We start from the raw sequence: 22,085 nt of genomic DNA on the forward strand, positions 1-22,085 counted from the left end.
GGGAAGATGTCACCTGATGCTAAACCTTCATCAATTGCCAGTGAAACCTAGCAACAATGAACCATTTACATGTCAGAGAAACAAAGTTGAAAACAGTGAATTAACTTGAAAATCTAAGGGAAAAATATGTCAGCATGCAGTTTGGATCACACTCCATTTACTTTCAAATGCCCCCCTTTTTACTGAAGTATAATTGATTTAATATGTTGTGTTAGTTTCCAGTGTACAGCAAAGTGATTCAGTTACACATATATGTATGTATGTAACTGAATGTGCTATACAGTAGGACCTTGTTGTTTATCTATTTTATATATAGTAGTGTTATCTGTTAATCCCAAACTCCTAATTTATCCCTCCCTCCCTCCCTCCCCTTTCCCCTTTAGTAACCATAAATTTGTTTTCTCTGTCTGTGAGTTTATTTCTGTTTCATTAGTAAGTTCTTTTGTATCATTTTTTTTTAGATTTCACATATAAGTGATATCATATGATATTTGTCTTTCTCTGTTTGACTTACTTCACTTATTATGATAATCTCTAGGATTAGAAGAATCAATATTGTTAAAATGACCATACCACCCAAGGCAATCTAAAGATTCAATGCAATCTCTATCAAATTACCAATGGCAGTTTTTGCAGAACTAGAACAAAATATTTTTAAACTTCTGTAGAGTTGGAGAGGGTGTGGAGAAAAGGGAACACTCTTGCACTGTTGGTGGGAATGTAAATTGATACAGTCACTATGGAGAACCGTAGGGAGGTTCCTTAAAAAATTAAAAATAGAACTACCATATGACCCAGCAATCCCACTACTGGGCATATACCCTGAGAAAACCATAATTCAAAAAGAGTCATGTACCACAATGTTCACTGCAGCTCTATTTACAATAGCCAGGACATGGAAGCAACCTAAGTGTCCATCAACAGATGAATAGATAAAGAAGATGTGGCACATATATACAATGGAATATTACTCAGCCATAAAAAGAAATGAAATTGAGTTATTTGTAGTGAGGTGGATGGACCTAGAGTCTGTCATACAAAGCGAAGTAAGTCAGAAAGAGGAAAACAAATACCGTATGCTAACACATATGTATGGAATCAAAAAAAAAATGGTTATGAAGAACCTAGGGGCAGGACAGGAATAAAGACGCAGGTGTACAGAATGGACTTGAGGACACAGGGAGGGGGAAGGGTAAGCTGGGACAAAGTGAGAGAGTGGCATAGACTAATATACACTACCAAATGTAAAATAGATGGCTAGTGGGAAGCAGTCACATAGCACGGGGAGATCAGCTTGGTGATTTGTGACCACCTAGAGGGGTGGGATAGGGAGGGTGGGAGGGAGAGGCTAGAGGGAGGAGATATGGTGATATATGTATATGTATAGCTGATTGACTTTGTTATAAAGCAGAAACTAACATAGCATTGTAAAGCAATTATACTCTAATAAAGATGTTTTAAAAAAATTTAAAAATAAAGTTTTTTTCCTCAAAAAAAAAAATTCTATAGAAACTCAAATGCCCCCTTTGAAATGTAGGAAACCTACTTGTCAATGAGACAAGAAAAACCTATATGTACTCTATGCTTAGTAGACTTCTTTTGACCCATACTAATGATTAGATGTGCAGAAGAGAGGAATCAAAGCTAATTCACCAATCGAAGTACTGGAAATCAGATTCCAAATCAGAATACTCATTCATGTAATCTATAATACAATTTTCTTAATGAAAATAAACATTACTAACAGATTATTTGCTACAATCACAGGCTGGGTGAGAAATAGCAACTTTAGTGAGACTGATTGAAGAGTATCACTAATAAATCAAATAGAGAATGGGTCAAAGTACTATATATCTACAGAGATAGCTGTAGAAATTCATAGATGACTACTTGAATTTTAAGTAGTCCGAAGTAGATCACATTCTTAAACTAACCCACAAGATTTACGTATATCAAAACTGCTATTTCCAGTTACTTCCTAGCTTCAATGTGGCATAGATTGTGTAATTTTTAAGTTCCCAAGCTAGTGGTATAAAGGAGCTTCTGAGGAAGAGAAACATATCTTTCCAGTGGCAGGAGTTATGCTCAACAAGACACTGTCAAGAGTCCCACAGAATCTTCAGACTTCCCCGGTGGTCCAGTGGTAAAAGAATCCACCTTGCAATTCAGGGCATGCAGGCTTGATCCCCGGTCAAGGAACCAAGATCTCACATGCCGTGGGGCAACTAAGCCCTCATGCCACAACTACTGAGCTTGCGCACCTCAACTAGAGAGCCCACATGCTGCAAACTACAGAGCCCACATGCTCTGGAGCCCACGTGCCACAACTACAGAGCCCATGTGCCTTGGAGCCCACATGTTACAACTAGAGAGAGAAAACCTGCATGCCACAACTAGAGAGAAGCCTATGGGCCACAACGAAAGATCCCGCATGCTGCAACTAAGACCTGACGCAGCCAAAAAAAATAAAGAAAATAAATAATTTTTTTTTTTAAAAAGAGTCATACAGAATCTCCATAGTATGAGTGTGTTTCGTGTTTGGTAATTGCAATCATTGTTGCTTTTGTTGTGGTCATCCATTTACAATGCTTGGTGTCAGTCTATTTATCTCTTGTAAAAATAAAATACAGTGTGTGTGTGTGGAAAAAAAAAAAAAGAGTCATACAGAATCTTGATCACAGCTATGCGAGAATCTCTTGGCTCCGCTATCTGAATGGGTTGTAGACATTTTGCAAGGATAATGTTCCTTTTGGCATAAGGGATACCTGGAGTGAGTCAATATGGACAAGCCTTTAAATAAAGGACATAGCAAGTAACCTTGGAAATTATAGCAAGCCTCAAGTCCAATTAGATCTAATATGAGTTTGTTTGATTTTTTAATCAAAAAACATTTATTTCTTTTGGTCTCATCCATTTACGGATGAATAAACTCTGAAATAAAAGGCCTATGAAACAATTAATAAACTCAGAGTGATGAAAAGCAAAGTATCAAAAGTTACAAGGAAAAATCACAGGAGATTCATTAAATAGATCTCAGTCCTTTTTTTCTCACCAAGCATTTAAATGTGTCAACAGTTCTGTCAATTCCTATAACTAAGGAAATGCTATGATGATATGTAGAGGGTCAAACGGGAGCATTTTCTGGCAAACTTTGATCATCAATCATCCACAGCCTCATAGAAGCTGAACTTCAAAAAGTGCAACCAGATCACATTTTCAATTTTTCACTGGACAAAAGACTGCTTCAGGCATCAGGAGGCCAGTATGTTCTTGTAACCACAGCTGTGGCTGTTATCCACAAACCCACAAAGACTTCATGAAACTGATCTGAACCAGTAGTAATTCCTACTTATGCCATAAAAATTGAGAGGGTAGGTCAATGCTGAAAATTAGTTATTTCACATGAATAGCAATAAAACTATAGAATTTCTATAAAATGGTAGAGTTGACAGCTCTGTAAAAAAGTGTTCTATGTTTAATCACAATGTGTGCGTATGTGTGTGTGGGGGGGTTATTTCCCCACCCTACACTAAGTGAATTCTCCAATACCAGCTGATTATCCTACTATTCAACTCAATTCTGACACTATCTATCTGGAGATAGCATCCTATTCCACAGGTAAAGGGCTCAGTCCCATAAGGCTGCCCTCCCCTTAAGACACCAATCTCCAGCCCTGGTTACCTGTGCTTCTGACCAACTGGCTACAAATTGGGGGTTCCAATGACCTCCTCCAACTCAGGATGCCAGTCACAAGTCCAAGTTGTCACCTGTAGTTCTGACCAACTGGCTATAAATCAGAAGTTCCCATGACCCCCTTCTTGACTTTCATTAATTTGCTAGAGTGGCTCACAGAACTCAGGAAATCCACTTTGCTTACTAGATAACCAGTTTATTATAATAGGATAAAACTCGGGAACAATCCGATGGAAAACATGCACAGGGCAAGGTATGGGAAAGGGCAAGGAGCCTCCTGTGCTGCTCTTCCCAAATCTCCATGCATTCACCAACCTGGACGCTCTCTGAGCAATGTCCTTTGGGTTTTTATGGAGGCTTCATTACGTAGGCATGATTGATTAACTCACTAGCCATTAATGGTTGATTCGGCCTCCCGTCCCTCCCCCTCCCCCGATATCAGGGGGTAGGATTGAAAGTTCCAGCCCTCTATTCACAGTTCATTCCTGTGCAACCAGCCCCACCTTTAGGTACTTTCCAAAAGTCATCTCATTCATATAAACCCAGTTGTGGTAGAAAGGGGCTTGATGTGAATAACAAGACACCAATTTCACCTTTATGGAAGTGATTTCAGGAACAGAGGCCCAGAGACCAAACATTTTAACGAAACCTGCTCCCACTGTTCTTACTCCTCAGGAAATTCCAGTGGTTTTAGAAGCTGTGTGCCAGAACACGGACCAAATCTATATTTCTAACTATAAATCAGAATCTCACACTCTGCAAGACTGTAGAAGGGACAGTACACATTGTGAAAGAAGTTCCTGGCCCTGTGGCCATAGTATGACAGCCTTGTAAAGTCTCCAGTTCCTGCTATGAGATGACAAAGCCTTACAGTCATTTGTCATTGGGTCTCAACCAAACAAATGATTTTGTTTCCACAGCTGGAGGTTGGGAAGACGAACTAATATGGTTATTCTAATCTTCATTATTATTTTCATTTCATTTATTTCGTTTTTTTAAAGAATGCTCTTTGCACAAATCCCCCAGGACAGAGAACAGTAATAAATGTGCATTACAACTAAATAAGCTCATAGCTTATTTTGAATGGTTATGTGCTAGACACTTCACTAATCACTTTTATGTAAGTAATTTAATTCTCACAAGTTGAGAGTGAGAGGTAGGTTTTATTATCCCCACTTTATAGCTGAAGGAAAGGATGCCTCCACAGTTAAATAATTTTCCTGAGATTATCTAGCAGAAGAGTAGCAGACTGGAAATTCCAACCTGTCTGACACTAGAGCCCAGGTTTTAAACATCTGTACTACTTTTCTTGAATTCAAAAAGTGATCTTATGGGCTGCTGGTAATAAATTTCACACATGTCACCACAATTCAAAAATTATTCAGTAATATTAGAAGCCACTGTGTTAACTATTTTAGTCAAAAAGGACTGTAGCTAATACAATCTGGTGTGGCCCTACTTAATTAAACAACTACCTGGCTTCATGAGGTAATCAATTACATCACCTGATAAAATGTATATTTGTCTAAGTAAGGTAGTGATTGAAAAAAATGAAGGAACAATGGATGGAGGGAGAGAGGGAGGGATAAAAAGAAGAGGGAAGAAGGAAAGAAAGAAGGAAGTGATGGGGGGTTGGGGAATGAGAGAGATGGGGTGGGGAGAGAGAGAGAGAGAGAAGGGGAGAGAGAAGGGGAGAGAGGAAGGAAGGGAACAGGAAATGCATTGCTGAATGTCAACCCTGTGTGGATGCTAATATCCATTCTGAATCCACTTTGAAATTTCCTTCTGTTCTATAGATTTCTTTACTCCATAAGTCAAAACATTTCACTCCACACACCAAGAGCGTTATAAATCATGACTTCTCATGGCAGAACTGATTAATAGACATACTCGATACTCTTCCAAAAGACCGAATTTTTTTTAACTCTATTTAAATGTCACTTTTCTCATCTCCATGTGACTTACATATTTTCTAAATCACCCTTCATTTCACACAACCATCACACCAGAAGCTTGGTGATGAAGGAAAGACACCACTCTTAATAGTTTTGTAAATCTTGACAACTTATATTTTAAAATGGTTCTTTAGAAGTGTAAGCATTATGTCTAGAACTGATTCTAATCTAATGTTATATAATTGAAAAGATAAAGCTTAGTACTTTTTGTTTTCTTTTTAACTCGGAGGGAGCTGCAGCCCTGGAATCTTTACAAGGCAGTATTTGTTAATAATATATAAAAGCATGTTACATATCAACATCAATAAAGGCAAATCAAACTTGTTTTGTACTGATAAGCTGAAGACTCTCCAGCCAATTTCTGTATTCTGTTTGTCTTAATGAATTAAAAACTCCAGAGAATGCTCTGGGTTCACTGTATTACATTTAGGTATAATCAGACAGTGTTCTTTTGTCATGGAGTACTTGGCCCTGTATTAAGTCAAAGCAGCTTACTTTGCAGCAGTAGGTCACTTGACTTAAACATGAATATTCCAGAACAGGAGAGACTGTGTTTCTCTCCCTGGGGAAGATGGCCTGAGAGTGGTGACGTGTTATCTGGCAGATATTACTTAACAATCCTCGTGTTTCTTTGAGTCATACCTTGCTCATTCTGGCAGACAGCCTTCAGGATGCGATGTCCAGGGCCACACTTGCCATGATCAGGGATACAGATCCCTTCAGATGTCAGCCACTGATAACACACTGGATCCTCACAAGGAACAGATTCAACCAAGTGAGGGCAGTACCCTGCAGGCCCTGTGGACTCCATGAGGACGTGGCGCTGTCTCATTCTAAATCCTAAATGAGAAAGAATAAAAGGTTCATGGGATTCCATCCTGATCCAGCAAAGGAAAAGAAGCAGCAGCTAGGAAACTGATGACACTTTTATTTGTGTACCTACAGCTAACTCTAAAGCATGTATTATTTTTATGTGTTTTATTTTATGGGAAATGGGGAGATGAGAAGAGGAAAGGAAAGACAAAAGGGAAAAGAACTGGAACAGAAAATCTGTCTTCTAAGAGTTTACAACTTAGGAGTTAGAGGGGCCAGGCATAATCAAATGGAGTAATAAATAGCATATGCCCAATGGTATCAGTAAACCAGAACAAATAAATGAAGACTCACAGAACTAGCCTAAACATAGATAAATCCCCATTTTCTTTTTGTTGTTGTTTTTGACATTCTTGTTACTCTGTATTAAGCGGAACTACATCTATGCTTTGACATATCCCAGGTCATTGTTTCAGGCCCTGAGATCTCCCTGTATCACTCTCCTGAGATTTCCAGGTCAGCCTGCTCTGTGAAGACAGGACATCTTTGGGCTGCACTCCCCACCCTGGCTAGACATGGGTCCCTGGACAATTACTCAGTTTTTAAAAATGTACCGTGGGACTAGGCCCAACATACCATAATAAGGACGTGAATGGGTCTTACATGCTACAAGCCTACAGAGTCACAAACTCAATGTCACAGGAGTCAAGCAGGTACAAACTGAGGGATATGGGTCGACCACAAGACTGTAGGGAGTGGTACAGTCTGTGGTAAAACAGAAGATGTGTGCTTGCTTTAAAGTGTTTGACTATTATTGAGTTTCCATTAACTGTTACCACAAGGAAATGTGAACCCTATGTTGTCAAATCTTCCAATTTTGACTAAGAAGCCAGAAATCCAAGTTATGTTTGTTTTTTATATGACATCTCTCTATTTTTAAATGATGGGAATTAATTTACATTTTAAAAAGCCACGTAAGCTTTAAAAAGTGACTGAGAACGAGATGCAACCCTTTTGTTTGTGAGTTTTCCATCTCTGGCCCTCAGGACATATCACTTCTAAAAACTAGGCCTACCTTCCATGGGTCTCATATTTTACCGTCCATCCTTTAATTCTCCAAATTCAGTCAACGGATTTAATTCCTTTAATTCTTTTTTTTTTTTTTTTTAACGAAACCAATCTTATTACATAATAGCATCTTAAGAAATGACCATTTATTCCTTGGGACAGGTAAAAATAAATAAATAAATAAGAGACTTTTAGGAAGATATCATGAGAACACGGAATTCACAGCAGAAGACTGTGGTACCCCACCACTCTTCCCACAAGAGGAGGGGAAAGAGATAAGTTTGGGAGCATGAGAGGTAACAAAGCCAGGTGTACCCCTCTCAGTTTGCCAGGGCCATGCCTATTTCCCCACAAATAGTAGTGAGACAAAAAGAATACAAGGCTCAAGGTGTAGTTGGCAAAAGACTGGCTCCTCTTAAGTAGCCAAGAAGGATGCAACAAATGGACACGTGGTTTTAGGCCACAAGATGGAGCTGAGCTCCCTTAGAATGCTGCAGGGCTGGGCAAGTATTTTAGATACAAAGTTGTAAGGGCTTTATCGGGTTTTTTTTTTTTTTTTTTTTTTTTTTGGTTCAGGGTTAACCCATGAGCTCCTTTTAAAAGAAAGATTCTTACTTTATGGATTGATCACCTGTGGGAAGGCATCATTTGGCCAGTCAGAGAACATATCCTCATGGCATTGAAAATATTAAGGTCAGAGGCAATTAAAACAATAGATGGCTTCTGCTGCGCTTCATACCTCCAAGTCTATGTCATTAATTAGTCAAAATAAAACCTGCAGGAAAGTTCAGCTCCCTTCCCCCGCCACCTTGAGAAGAGCGGCAGGAAACATACAGAGCTCTAAACTACACTTGATGGCCATCAAACTACAATGACCTCTGAGCCCTCATTGCCACACAACTTGGATGACCTCTATGCTTACATGTAATGTCCATATGCTGCTTATTTATTGTCTTATGCTTGTGCTTGTTTAGTTTATATCTTTGAGCAAGACACGGCATGGGTCTCCATGATTTACAATGTTTGACAACCGGCTCAGAAACTTAGCAGTCTTTACGGAGGGATGCTGGGTGTCCTATTACCTAGAGCTTAACACCAGTGAGGGGCAGGTGCAGTTTTCCTCTATAAATCAAGTTGCATCCATCTCGCCATAAATCTGTAGATTACGTCTCCTCAGTCAATAAATTCTTTCAGTCACTCATTTGTGCTGCCCTTGTCCTGACTCTAGCTAGGATCACATCAAAGCACAAGCTCAGCATAAACAAAAACCTTGGATTCTCTTGTTAGCGCTTAACTTTAATCACACATTGGTGTTCATGGCTGCAATAGACATCAGGCTTCCTCTGGGTACTTCTGTTCTGAGAGGTACGCAACTGCCAAGTCCACAGTGGCTGGGCCCAGCCAATCATTTACCTTCATTCACTGAATTCCATACTAATCAGACAGTACCATTCAGTAAACATTAACTGCCATATGTAGATCACTATAATATACTGTGGTAAGCCACAGGAGGAACAGAAAACATAAATCTATTCTTCCCAGAGCATACAGTCCAACAAGTCAAAAAGCACATATATTAACTAAGCATCTACCCTATACCACGACTGTGATAGCCACTTTACTTCTATTACCCCAAATTAATAAATCCCCTAAACAATTTTGTAAGTTACTATTCTCATTTTACATACGTGAAAACTAAGACTAGATGATAACTTATTACTTCTCCTAAGGCACATAACTGATTAAATGGATATGTATGAGGGATAAATTAGGAGGTTGGTATTAACATATACACACTACTATATATAAAATAGATAACCAACAAGGAACTACTGTATAGCACAGGGAACTATACTCAATATTTTGTAATACCTATAAGGGAACAGAATCTGAAGAATATACACACACACACATATACACATATACATGCATATATGTACATATGTATACATATATGCATACATATACATACATATATATAACTGCATATATACATATAACTGTGCTGTACACCTGAAACAAAGTATTGTAAATCAACTATACTTCAATTACAAAAATGGATGTGTATGAAATTCAGCTGAGGTCTTCCTGAGTTGTTACCTCTTCACAAGAAAGAATTCAATTCAGCTCTTGTGTATGACGTGTTCTAGCCCCACTGAGAACAGTGAATCTGACAGGTACAGTGGATCATTTCCTTAAAATAAAGCTGTGCAGATTACACATCAGGACTTTAGGTCCTGAGTAGCAAGAAGGAGTTCTAATAATCACTTCCTGACCACAGATTCAGTTCACCTTCAGTGAAACTATATTTGCACGGTTTTTCTCTATGAACCCAAGGATTTAGTATATATTCTACTATTTTAGTGCATATTCTACTGAGGATAATTAAAAAAGAATGATTCGTGGGTTGGGGAAAGCAAAGGAAAGAAGTGCCAGTGGCAGAAGAGAGGTCAATGTTTTTTAACTGAGGCCATAGAAAAATTAAAGGAGGCTCAGGAGGGTCAATCCAGGTCTAAGGACCTATATCTTCACATGCTAGTGGCCCAAAAGTGTCCACGTGAGCTTCTACAAAGCCACCAATGCCAACACTTGTCTCTACACTGACTGTTGGGACAGGCTTGAAGAAACATCCAGCAGGTTGATCAAGGATAACAGAAGCTTATTCTCTCTTGAAGCATTCCATTTGCTCCTCACCTCTGCAGCCTTGGACGCTGGTTAACAACTCTGAGTCAAAGAAACTGAGCAGATTGAATCTTTGATTCTAGCTCTTTAGAAATCAACAACCATTCCTGCAAAGGTAGCATCTTATAGTATTGTTCTAAGTTGACACCTTCTTATGAATACAGAAAAAAGAAGCAGAAGATCATGAACATGAGAACCCTCAATGCTCAGGATGAGGAGGAGGCGTAGCCCACACCAGCCCCAGCACACACAGGCATGGAAAAAAGGAAAAAGAAAAAAACCTGCCTTACATATGATCTGTGACAAAGCAAAATTATTTCATAGACTTCTCATTCATGGTGGATCTTTCTAGCAGGCATGGATGAAAATGGAAATTTTCCCCATCCTTGTTATATAAGATCTAAAACATGGCAGTATCTTCTTACTTTAGTGTGTCATCTAAACTGATTTGTTTCGGAGCATAAAAGACTATGTTCATAGATGGTCATGGCTTCTCAGTTTCACAATGTCTTTTCCTATGGGGATTTTTAGACCTTTAGGTGCTATAATGGGGGTAGGGGTAAGGGATACTATACTGAGGGAGGGTAGGATTCCCTGAAGTCCTAACACACAAGCAGTTACCTATTGTAATGCCATATCGGGAAGCCTCCATCAAATTTCTCTTAAGAACAACTTCTGTAGGCAAGGTTGCCTTTCTAGAATATATCTGAAAAGGGACAAGGATGTCATATAAATCTATGTATCAAAAAGAATTTTTTAAAATGCACTATATCTATGGGTAGAGTTCATCCATCAGCAAGTTTTTCAGGTTATTTCTCTTTCATATATCTCTAATTATAACTCTCTGGGAGAGTATCAAATATAAAGCAATGAATGATAAAACCTGATCCAATTTAAATTCCTCTGAAAGGTGTCCTAGCTTCACTTGACAAGTACCGACCTGCCGAACACCCATCCCCTTGTCTGCCTGTCACAGACCTGATGGAAGGAGCAAAGGCTGTGTACAACGGTGGATTTTCTAATGTACTTTGAATGGCTGATGGCCACAAACCTCAGATGATTCCTGATTGAAGGGTGTCTGCCTAAAAATAACAGCCACATGAAGATAATTTCTACAGTAACTAATTTCTTCTATTAGATAATAAAACATTTCATGCTTTCCCGTCCTCTTCTACTATATTTTTAAAAATGTGAACAAAAGGGACCATACCAAAGCAATAACACGTGACTGGGAAAAAGACGAGTGAGGCGAAAAAGTAATTACCTCCAACTTTACACATTTATTTCTTGCCGTGGTGGTTTGCTGTTTTTCCTCCTCAAATCCTTCACCATCCATACATAAAGAGGAGTATAAAGTATCTAGGAAAATATGACTATCCTAGATTTCTGCTAGGAGGTTCACTGCATTTCTTTAGGGTAGGCAATTCAAATATGAAACTAAACAGTTCAGTCATATCCCAGAGTTGTGTGATGTTTAATGCATTAACCAGTGTACTCCAGCCTCCGTGGAATTCTCAACTACATTTAGTTTGTGCCAGTCAGAGACTCTGGCAGAACCCGCGGTAGGACCATGGGACAGACCTAGATTGAGACGATCCTGGAACTCATGCTCACGAGTCAATGGAAATAACAAGATGACTTAGCCTCATCATAACACGCTTGGACTCCTTGTAGGCACAGAATCATTTCCCTGGAGGGAGAACTCTATTTTTTATTCTTCCCAAGAGGGATGATAGGCAGGTGGTCCTGGCAGGTTTTAGTAAGACCTTACAAATAAAAATTCTCTCTACTCTAGGGAGACATTTATAAAACTGCAAACTCCCAGACCTGAATAACAATCACTGCAGCTTATACTCTGTCCCGTCTGTGATTACTTAGTTCCTAGGGCAGGTCACTTAGCCTCAGTAATTCTCATCAATCCCAACATGCCCCTAAACACAGCAGGTGGCTGGTAAAACTACCACCTTCAGATAAAGAAGTTCTACTGTCTCTACCCTTTCCTTCAAGCCCCAAAGGCTAAGCCTTTCTTTGAAAAATTTATTGTTGAAGGCAAAAAACACACATCCCAGATACCTGGTGCTCTCAAGCTGTTCTTGGAATACCCTACCCTTCTCATACAACTGCAATCCACTTTTGCTCTCTCTCCAAAGATGATGCACTGGAGCTAAGGTGAATCCCACGCCTCACGCCATATCCCCTACATCAGCTCAGTGATTCGCTCTCATGGATAATGGTTCCCACTGGCCAATGGGCAGAGGGCTTCTCTGCTAACCTCAGTGTTGGACTTGTGCCTTGATCCAAACTTCTTCAGACTTATGGAGGAAATCATTAAGGAAGCCAGTGTTAGAAGGAACAGTGGACTGAGAAGACAGGAATGCAAGTTCTTAGTGCTGGCCTGGCCATTATTAAATCACTATGCGATTTAGGATAATTTCTTTACTTCTCCACACTTTAGTTTTGACATTTTAGGAAGTGTTGGATCCTTGCTGAAACTAAATGCTGATACAAAGTTGGGCAGTATATTAGTTTCCTTGGGTGACCAAAACAAAGTACCACAAACTGAGTAACGTAAATACAGAAATCTGCCTCATAATTCTGGAGGCTAGAAGCCCCAAATCAAGGTGTCAGTAGAGCCATGCGCCCTCTGAATGCTCTAGGGAAGGACTGTTTTCATGCCTCTCTCCTAGCTTCTAGTAGTTATTGGCCTATAGAAGCCTCACTCTAATGTCTGCCTCTGTCTTCACATGGCCTACTCCTTGTCTTCTGTGTCTTTGTATCTTCATAAGGCACTCTCCTCTGTGTGTAGCTCTGTGTGCAGATTTTCCTCTTTGGATAAGGATATCAGTCATTAGAATAGGGCCTAGCCCAATCCAATATGACCTCATCTCAAGCTGATTACATTCACAATAACCCTATTTCCAAATAAGGGCATATTCACATGTCCAAGGGGTTAGTATTGAACATATCTTTTTGGAGGACACAATTTAACCCACAACAGGTGAAGTCTAATGAACGATGCACCAGGGTGCCTTTGTCAGAGTTGACTTATGCAAGAGGGGGAGAGAAGCCAATGATGAAGTAGTTTGGCATAAAAGCATCTTGGGAAAATGGGGTGAATGAAAGGGTCAGAATGTTGTGAGTTTCCCAGATGAGTTCCATGGACCTGTTCTGAGTTACATGGAAGAGGAAGACAGAAATAAAAGTTGAAAGTGCAGTTTTTCACAAAGGGTTTTGTGAAAATTTGGCTCAAGTGGCCAAAACTGCAACACAGAATTGGGAAAAAGGAGCATTTTCATTTTCTGAATTGTTACAGAGACTCTATGGGCCAGAACAAAGGGGACAAAGCATTTAATAAACATCTATTACATTTGACCCCTGCATTGCTTCTATCTTCTTGCAGGATCAGGACCTCATATTTCCTTAAGGGAGTTGCTCCTGCCCCACTCTCAGCTTGTGAGGCTTGGATGGAGTTGTCCCTCCAGTGGTGGCCGCATGCCTAGGACCTGGCTGGTTCAGCCCCACATCCCGCGCGTCGGGGTCAGAGAGGAACACATGACACAAAGCAGCCAGTAAGACTCAATTCCAGGACTCTTCCTGAAATTATTAAGGAAGACACTTCTTGCTACTTTATTTACCATCGACAATAAAAATTACCTTATGTGTGTATGTGTGGTGAGAATTTTGAAGATTTAATCTCTTAGCAACTTTTAAGTATAAACACAGTATTGTTAACCATGCTATACATTAGATGCTGTACATTAGATCCTAAGAACTTATTCACCTTGCAACTGGAAGTTTGTACACTTTGATCAACATCTCCCCATTCTTCCCACCACCTAGCCCCTGGCAACCACCATTCTACTCTCTATTACTATGAGCTTGGGTTTTTTAGAATCTACATAAAATTGAGATTATACAGTATTTGTCTCTCTCTGAGTTATTCCACTTTGTATAATGCCCTCAAGCTTCCTCAATATTGTCACAAATGGCAGGATTTCCTTCTTTTCTTATGGCCAAAAAATATTCATATATATACTTTCTATATATGTGATATAAATATGATATATATGTGAGATATATACATATATATATATATAACATTTTCTTTATCCATTAATCCGTCTTTGGGTATTTTGTCTGGTTCCATATGTTGACTATTGTGAATAATGTGGCAATGAACACAAGGGTACAGAGAGAGAAAAATATTAAAAGTCCTTACCACAAAAAAAAGTAACTCTGTGAGGTGATGGATATGTTAACTAACCTCACTGCAGTAATCATATATATATGATTATATATCAAATCATCATGTTGTGTACCTTAAAATTACACAATGTTATATGTCAGTTATATCTCAATAAAGATGATAAAAATTAATTAACCATAAAAATAAGATATTACCCTTTATAAGATGTTATGTTGATTTTATTACAATGTTCTAGAGAAAAAAACCCTCCACATAAAATGTGCTTATTGATTTTGTGACACAATTAGATCTAGAAACCAAAATGTGTGAAAAGAATGGATCTAAGAATCAAGGAAACAAAATTTTTATCTTTATTCTCTAATTTGTGATCTGCAGACCATGTTGATGTTAACGGACCTCTGAAAGATTTTATGAAATTGAGAGACTTTTACAATCTGCCCCAGTAAAATCATAAATAGATTTTACAAATTGAGCTTAGATAATTAGGATGATATAGGGCTGTCTAATTTTTTGTTTTGTTTTAAATCAAACATCAACTGCATAAAATAAGGTTCGAATGTAATACTGCCTCTTAAGCAATAGAAGACAATTATTTATATCACTGAAGGGATTTAGAACAACATCTAATACTTGAATTTTTGTTAACAAATTCTAAGAAATAGATGTTTCAAATCAGTGTCTCAAATAGTTACAGAATTTTGTTGTTGCCTTGTTATCCATCTGTCAAGGACACGAATAAACACTAAAAGGCATATGTTAACCAAAACTAAATCTACAATAAATGTTTAGTGGTTAAAAAAAAGAAAAGAAAGAAAATTAATGGTGGTCTTTGCTCCATGGAGAGAACCTGCCTTAAACTGAACCTAATAAAGGGAAAAGTAGAAGCAAGAAATGGAGAAATAGATTATAAATAGAAAGAGAAAAGAATAGAAGATTGTAGAAACAGAAGACTATAAAGAGGAAGATAAAGAATGAAACTGTGCTCTGTTGACCTCTTGATACTTTGGGATGCCACCCTACCTTCCCTTCTATTTTTAGCTAGATGAGCTAATAAGTTCCCTTATTTTGGCTTATACCAGTTGGAATTGGGCTTCTGTCACTTATAACCAAAAGTGTCCCAGTGAATATAGGGCCCACTTGGCCTGGTGTGGGTTCTCCAGCTTTGAAAGCAAAGGAAGGCAACACTCAATGCAGTAACATTGTGCCAGCAGGGACAGGCATGGCCACAGTGGCTGCGGGAGCCTAAGTCCAGCCTCAAATGATCTTCTAGACAGAGACCTTAAAACAGAGACACACACATCAAACATAAGAGGACTGGTTCTAATAACAGGTAAGTCACTCTGGGGAGCCTCACATACAACTACAAGAGACTTGCATAGTCCAGTTATACACGTGTGGACCACAAGACAACAAATCGTGAGTGTTAGAATTAATGGGAAATTATTTGTACCTATAAGCGAAAGAGGCTTGGGGGGCATTCTGGTTACATGTCTAATACAGGAGCAGCATGAGCTTTCCAATAGACCCCCATATTCTACTGAGATTCAGATTTCTATTGTTTGACAAAAGACTTAAATTTAGTCTTTCTGTCCTAGACGCAATACACATACTCTTCTTCTACCTTAGAACAAAAGAGACAGAATAAAGAGAAAAGCCAAGGGACATGGGTGTGTGAACCTGGGTGTGCCCATGTGTGCCTGTGAGCTCTCTGGGGAGTTCTGAAATATGAGTTTTCAAATGGAGGTAGAATTAAGCTGAGAGCATCAGTATTGTAGCATCAAGCACTTGGCCATGTGGTCTTCTTTTGCGTGGGATAACTGGAGGGATTAGTGCTTAGCAAACACAACCTAACTTGTGGAACATCCTTGGATCTCATTTCTCTTAGTAAAATGAATATTTCCTTTTAGCACTGCCATTAAGGAACACAGTATCAATAAAAACTGAAGGATCAATAAAAGAGAAGTCAAGATGCCACTAAAAATGTACATTTGAAGATGCAGATGTGTATATAACAGCAAACCAAAGAAAACAGGACTGCTCAGACCTACAGATTTTTTTTTTAACATCTTTTCTGGAGTGTGTATATATACATATATATATATATATATATTTTTTTTTTTTTCTTTTTCACTACAGCTCCCATCAAGGGCTTCTTTTCTTCTCTTTTTTTTAAATATATATTTTTTGGATTATTTAAATTTCTTTATTTTATCCATCGTATCTGTCTCTTGGCCACTGAAGAGTTTTGTGGGGTTTTTATTAATATCTTTATTGGAGTATAATTGCTTTACAATGTTGTGTTAGTTTCTGTGGTATAACAAAGTGAATCAGCTATACATATACCTATATCCCCACATCTCCTCCCTCTTACATCTATCTCCCACCCTCCCTATCCCACCCCTCTAGGTGTAAACAAAGCACCAAGATGATCTCCCTGTGCTATGCGGCTGCTTCCCACTAGCTATTTATTTTACATTTGGTAGTGTATACATGTCAGTGCTACTCTCTCACTTCGTCCGAGCTTACTCTTCCCCTTCCCTATGTCCTCAAGTCCATTCTCTACGTCTGCATCTTTATTCCTGTCCTACCCCCTAGGTTCTTCAGAAGCTTTTTTTTTTAGATTCCATATATATGTTAGCATATGGTATTTGTTTTTCTCCTTCTGACTTACTTCACTCTGTATGACAGACTCTAGGTCCATCCACCTCACTACAAATAACTCATTTTGTTTCTTTCTATGGCTGAGTAATATTCCATTGTATATATGTGCCACATCTTCTTTATCCATTCATCTGTTGATGGACACTTAGGTGGTTTCCATGTCTTGGTTATTGTAAATAGTGCTGCAATGAACATTGTGGTACATGACTCTTTTTGGGTTATGGTTTCCTCAGGGTATATGCCCAGTAGTGGGATTGTTGGGTAGTATGGTAGTTGTATTTTTAGTTTTTTAAGGAACGTCCATGCTCTTCTCCATAGTGGCTGTATCAATTTACATTCCCACCAACAGTGCAAGAGGGTTCCCTTTTCTCCACACCCTCTCCAGCATTTATTGTTGGTAGATTTTTTGATCATGGCCATTCTGACTGGTGTGAGGTGATACCTCACTGTAGATTTGATTTGCATTTCTCTAATGATTAGTGATGTTGAGCATCCTTTCATGTGTTTGTTGGCAATCTGCATATCTTCTTTGAAGAAATGTCTATTTAGGTCTTCTGCCCATTTTTGGATTGGGTTGTTTGTTGTTTTGATATTGAGCTCCACGAGCTGCTTGAATATTTTGGAGATTAATCCTTTGTTAGTTGCTTCATTTGCAAATATTTTCTCCCATTCTGAGGGTTGTCTTTTTGTCTTGTTTATGGTTTCCCTTGCTGTGCAAAAGCTTTGAAGTTTCATTAGGTCCCATTTGTTTATTTTTGTTTTTATTTCCATTTCTCTAGGAGGTGGGTCAAAGAGGATCTTGCTGTAATTTATGTCATAGAGTGTTCTGCCTATGTTTTCCTCTAAGAGTTTTATAATGTCTGGCCTTACATTTAGGTCTTTAATGCATTTTGAGTTTATTTTTGTGAATGGTGTTAGGGATACATCTTTACATGTAGCTGTCCAGTTTTCCCAGCACCATTTTGTGAAGAGGCTGTCTTTTCCCCCTTGTATATTCTTGCCTCCTTTATCAAAGATAAGGTGACCTTATGTGTGTGGGTTTATCTCTGGGCTTTCTATCCTGTTCCATTGATCTATATTTCTGTTTTTGTGCCACTACCATACTGTCTTGATTACTGTAGCTTGGTAGTATAGTCTGAAGTCAGGGAGTCTGATTCCTCCAGCTCCGTTTTTCTTTCTCAAGATTGCTTTGGCTATTCGGGCTATTTGTCTTTTGTGTTTCCATACAAATTGTGAAATGTTTTGTTCTAGTTCTGGGAAAAAATGCCATTGCTAGTTTGATAGGGATTGCATTGAATCTGTAGATTGCTTTGGGTAGTATAGTCAGTTTCACAATGTTGATTCTTCCAATCCAAGAACATGGTATATCTCTCCATCTGTTGGTATCATCTTTAATTTCTTTCATCAGTGTCTTATAGTTTTCTGCATACAGGTCTTTTGTCTCCCTAGGTAGGTTTATTCCTAGGTATTTTATTCTTTTTGTTGCAATGGTAAATGGAAGTGTTTCCTTAATTTCTGTTTCAGAACTTTCATCATTAGTGTATAGGAATGCAAGAGATTTCTGTGCATTAATTTTGTATCCTGCTACTTTACCAAATTCATTGATTAGCTCTAGTAGTTTTCTGGGAGCATCTTTAGGATTCTCTATGTATAGTATCATGTCATCTGCAAACAGTGACAGCTTTACTTCTTCTTTTCCGATTTGGATTCCTTTTGTTTCTTTTTCTTCTCTGATTGTTGTGGCTAAAACTTCCAAAACTATGTTGAATAATAGTGGTAAGAGTGGGCAACCTTGTCTTGTTCCTGATCTTAGAGGAAATGGTTTCAGTTTTTCACCATTGAGAAAGATGTTGGATGTGTGTTTGTCATATATGGCCTTTATTATGTTGAGGTAGGCTCCCTCAATGCCTACTTTCTGGAGGGTTTTTATCATAAATGGGTGTTGAATTTTGTTGAAAGCTTTTTCTGCATCTTTTGAGATTATCATAAGGTTTTTATCCTTCAGTTTGTTAATATGGTGTATCACATTGATTGATTTGCATATATCAAAGTATCCTTGCATTCCTGGGATAAACCCCAGTTGATCATGGTGTATGATCCTTTTAATGTGCTGTTGGATTCTGTTTGCTAGTATTTTGTTGAGGATTTTTGCATCTATGTTCATCAGTGATATTGGCCTATAGTTTTCTTTCTTTGTGACATCTTTGTCTGGTTTTGGTATCAGGGTGATGGCGGCCTTGTAGAATGAGTTTGGGAGTGTTCCTCCCTCTGCTATATTTTGGAAGAGTTTGAGAAGGATAGGTGTTAGCTCTTCTCTAAATGTTTGATAGAATTCACCTGTGAAGCCATCTGGTCCTGGGCTTTTGTTTGTTGAAAGATTTTTAATCACAGTTTCAATTTCAGTGCTTGTGATTGGTCTGTTTATATTTTCTATTTCTTCCTGGTTCAGTCTCAGAAGGTTGTGCTTTTCTAAGAATTTGTCCATTTCTTCCAGGTTGTCCATTTTATTGGCATATAGTTGCTTATAGTAAACTCTCATGATCGTTTGTATTTCTGCAGTGTCAGTGGTTACTTCTCCTTTTTCATTTCAAATTCTATTGATATGAGTCTTCTCTCTTTTCTTCTTGATGAGTCTGGCTAATGGTTTATCAATTTTGTTTATTTTCTCTAAGAACCAGCTTTTAGTTTTATTGATCTTAGCTATGGTTTCCTTCATTTCTTTTTCATTTATTTCTGATCTGATTTTTATGATTTCTTTCCTTCTCCTAACTTTGGGGTTTTTTTTGGTTTTTCCTTCTCTAATTGCTTTAGGTGTAAGGTTAGGTTGTTTATTTGAGATTTTTCTTGTTTCTTAAGGTAGGATTGTATTGCTATAAACTTCCCTCTTAGAACAGCTTTTGCTGCATCCCATAGGTTTTGGGCCATCGTGTTTTCATTGCCATTTGTTTCTAGGTATTTTTTGATTTCCTCTTTGATTTCTTCAGTGATCTCTTGGTTATTTAGTAGTGTATTATTTAGCCTCCATGTATTTGTATTTTTTACAGTTTTTTTCCTGTAATTGATATCTAGTGTCATAGTGTTACAAATTTAAACAAGCACACAAAGGTTGAAGATTTTGCTTTAAGCCTGAGGACAACATCAAAAGAAAACAACACACATAAATGCCCCTCATGAAAATTTGAACTATAACATCAAATTCAGCATATGATTCAGCCTTTGGGAATCTGAAAATAATAAATAGATATGCAAAACCGTTGTTTCTTGATATGATTACAGAAATCATATCTAATTTCTACAGTATAACCATTACATGTAAAAAAAATCATTAATTTATGGTTAGCAGATATTTGATCCGGTCCAAAATGTCCATAAGACATTTGGTGCATGGCAAAAGCTCCTTGAAATGTGGTCCTAATCAAATCATGTGCCATGGGATAAATATGCTCATGGATGTTTTGGACAGGACCAAATATGAAGGACGTTTTGGTGTGGAACAAATGTCTTATGGACATTTTGGTCAGGACCAAATATCTTGCAGGGTTAAATTATACCATTTTTCAGTAATAGTCACTTCACCAGCTACGAGCCTAATTGGAAGGTCAACAAAGGTAGGATTCTTTGTCCACAGAAATGTCTCCAATGTTTCCTTAATAACTGAATGCTGTCAGACTTGAGCTGGTTATCTACATTTTACAAACAAATATTGTCCTGAGCAGACTTAAGAGGCTATTTAGTGACCAGAATACATAGTGTGCACTGGAAGGAAATGAAGCACACACAAACAAGGCACTCACCTTTTCTTCCCTGAGGATAGTGGCAGTTTTCATGGACGCACAAGCCCCAGGCTGACCAGGAAGATACTATACAGTCTGTAGAGCAAGGGATATTGCAGAGCTGAGAAGCTGAAGGGGCAGGTCCCAAACATAATGTCTTTTCCACGGGTCTAGAGACTGCATGGATGGAAAAAAAAAAAAAAATGGCCTGAGTCACATTCTCTGAACATCCTTAGAATTTTTCCCATCTTTATTTGTGTGCCTGCCTTGCTCACATCAGCTTTATGGTTAAACAGATCATATGCAAACAAAATATCAACACTCTTCCAATATGTACTACTTAGCTCCACATTATTAGCATTTGGGGTGAGGAAAGGCAAGAAAAGACAGTGACAAAGGGCATGCATTTGAGTTTCCTGTTTGACAGAGTATTCCCTGGGAATCCAAGAGAGGACTGGAAACCTAGATACAAATTATCTAGAGTTATGAAGTTTAAAAAAATTAAGTGGCTTTGTGAAGTTCCAAGATGAGTCTATCTCGACTATACAAATGACTGGCTTGTTGTGGAAAATTCAAAATTGAACCCTGAGGTGGGGTGTTTAGCATAAACAATCTACTGCTATTACTCTCCTGAGGGGTGGACCTCTCGAAGACACGGAGGAAAAATGGTTTTTAGAAGAAGAAGAAAAATCAGGATCTGCGGTGGGAGAATTGGCCCCTGGAAGTCAGTTTCATTAGAAAGCCTACCCAGAGGCAAAAGGAGTGTCTGCGGAGCCACAGGAAATGCCAGCTAGGAACCTTCCAGCTCTTCCTGGTATGCACCTGTGCCCGGAGAATGCCCAGAACTGGGTCAAGGCAGGAGGCAGTAATCATCTGTCCATCAGTGGTGCTCATCAAGTGTCCTCTCTATGCAGACCCATGCTGAGAATCATGAAAATACACAGATGAAGAAGAAGATGGGCTCCTGATTCTCATGGAGATTATAACATAATAGGAGCTAGGATAGCAATACCCCAAAATGACCCAATAAAAGAACAGCCAAATGCCTGACTACACTTGCACAGAGTGATCCCACACTAAGCGGGTTTGGGAGCAATTCAGAGTTTGTGAGCCAATGGTTTAAGATCAGACGGTTTTATCTTATGGGTTGTCTTGTCCTATGGTCGAAATATTTCCTATATGTCACTTCCATCCATTAAGCAGATCAGAAGTGCTTCAAAGATGGAGACTGGT

General features: G+C 38.5%; 1 protein-coding gene across 2 annotated transcripts in view; it reads right to left on the bottom strand.

Annotated features, from left to right (window-relative positions):
• Positions 1-22,085, bottom strand: part of THSD7B (thrombospondin type 1 domain containing 7B) — a 1,176,114-nt gene that overhangs the window by 480,314 nt on the left and 673,715 nt on the right. For both annotated transcript variants that reach the window (XM_082395801.1, XM_082395802.1), the window contains 2 exons: positions 20,874-21,029; positions 6,291-6,488 (listed from right to left, as the gene is read on the bottom strand). In XM_082395801.1, coding sequence (XP_082251927.1) covers positions 6,291-6,488; positions 20,874-21,029 — 354 coding nt within the window. The remainder of the gene's footprint in view (positions 1-6,290; positions 6,489-20,873; positions 21,030-22,085) is intronic.

This window comes from Balaenoptera borealis, assembly GCF_965194805.1.
Source record: "Balaenoptera borealis genome assembly, chromosome: 6".
In the NCBI taxonomy this organism is placed as follows: domain Eukaryota; kingdom Metazoa; phylum Chordata; class Mammalia; order Artiodactyla; family Balaenopteridae; genus Balaenoptera; species Balaenoptera borealis.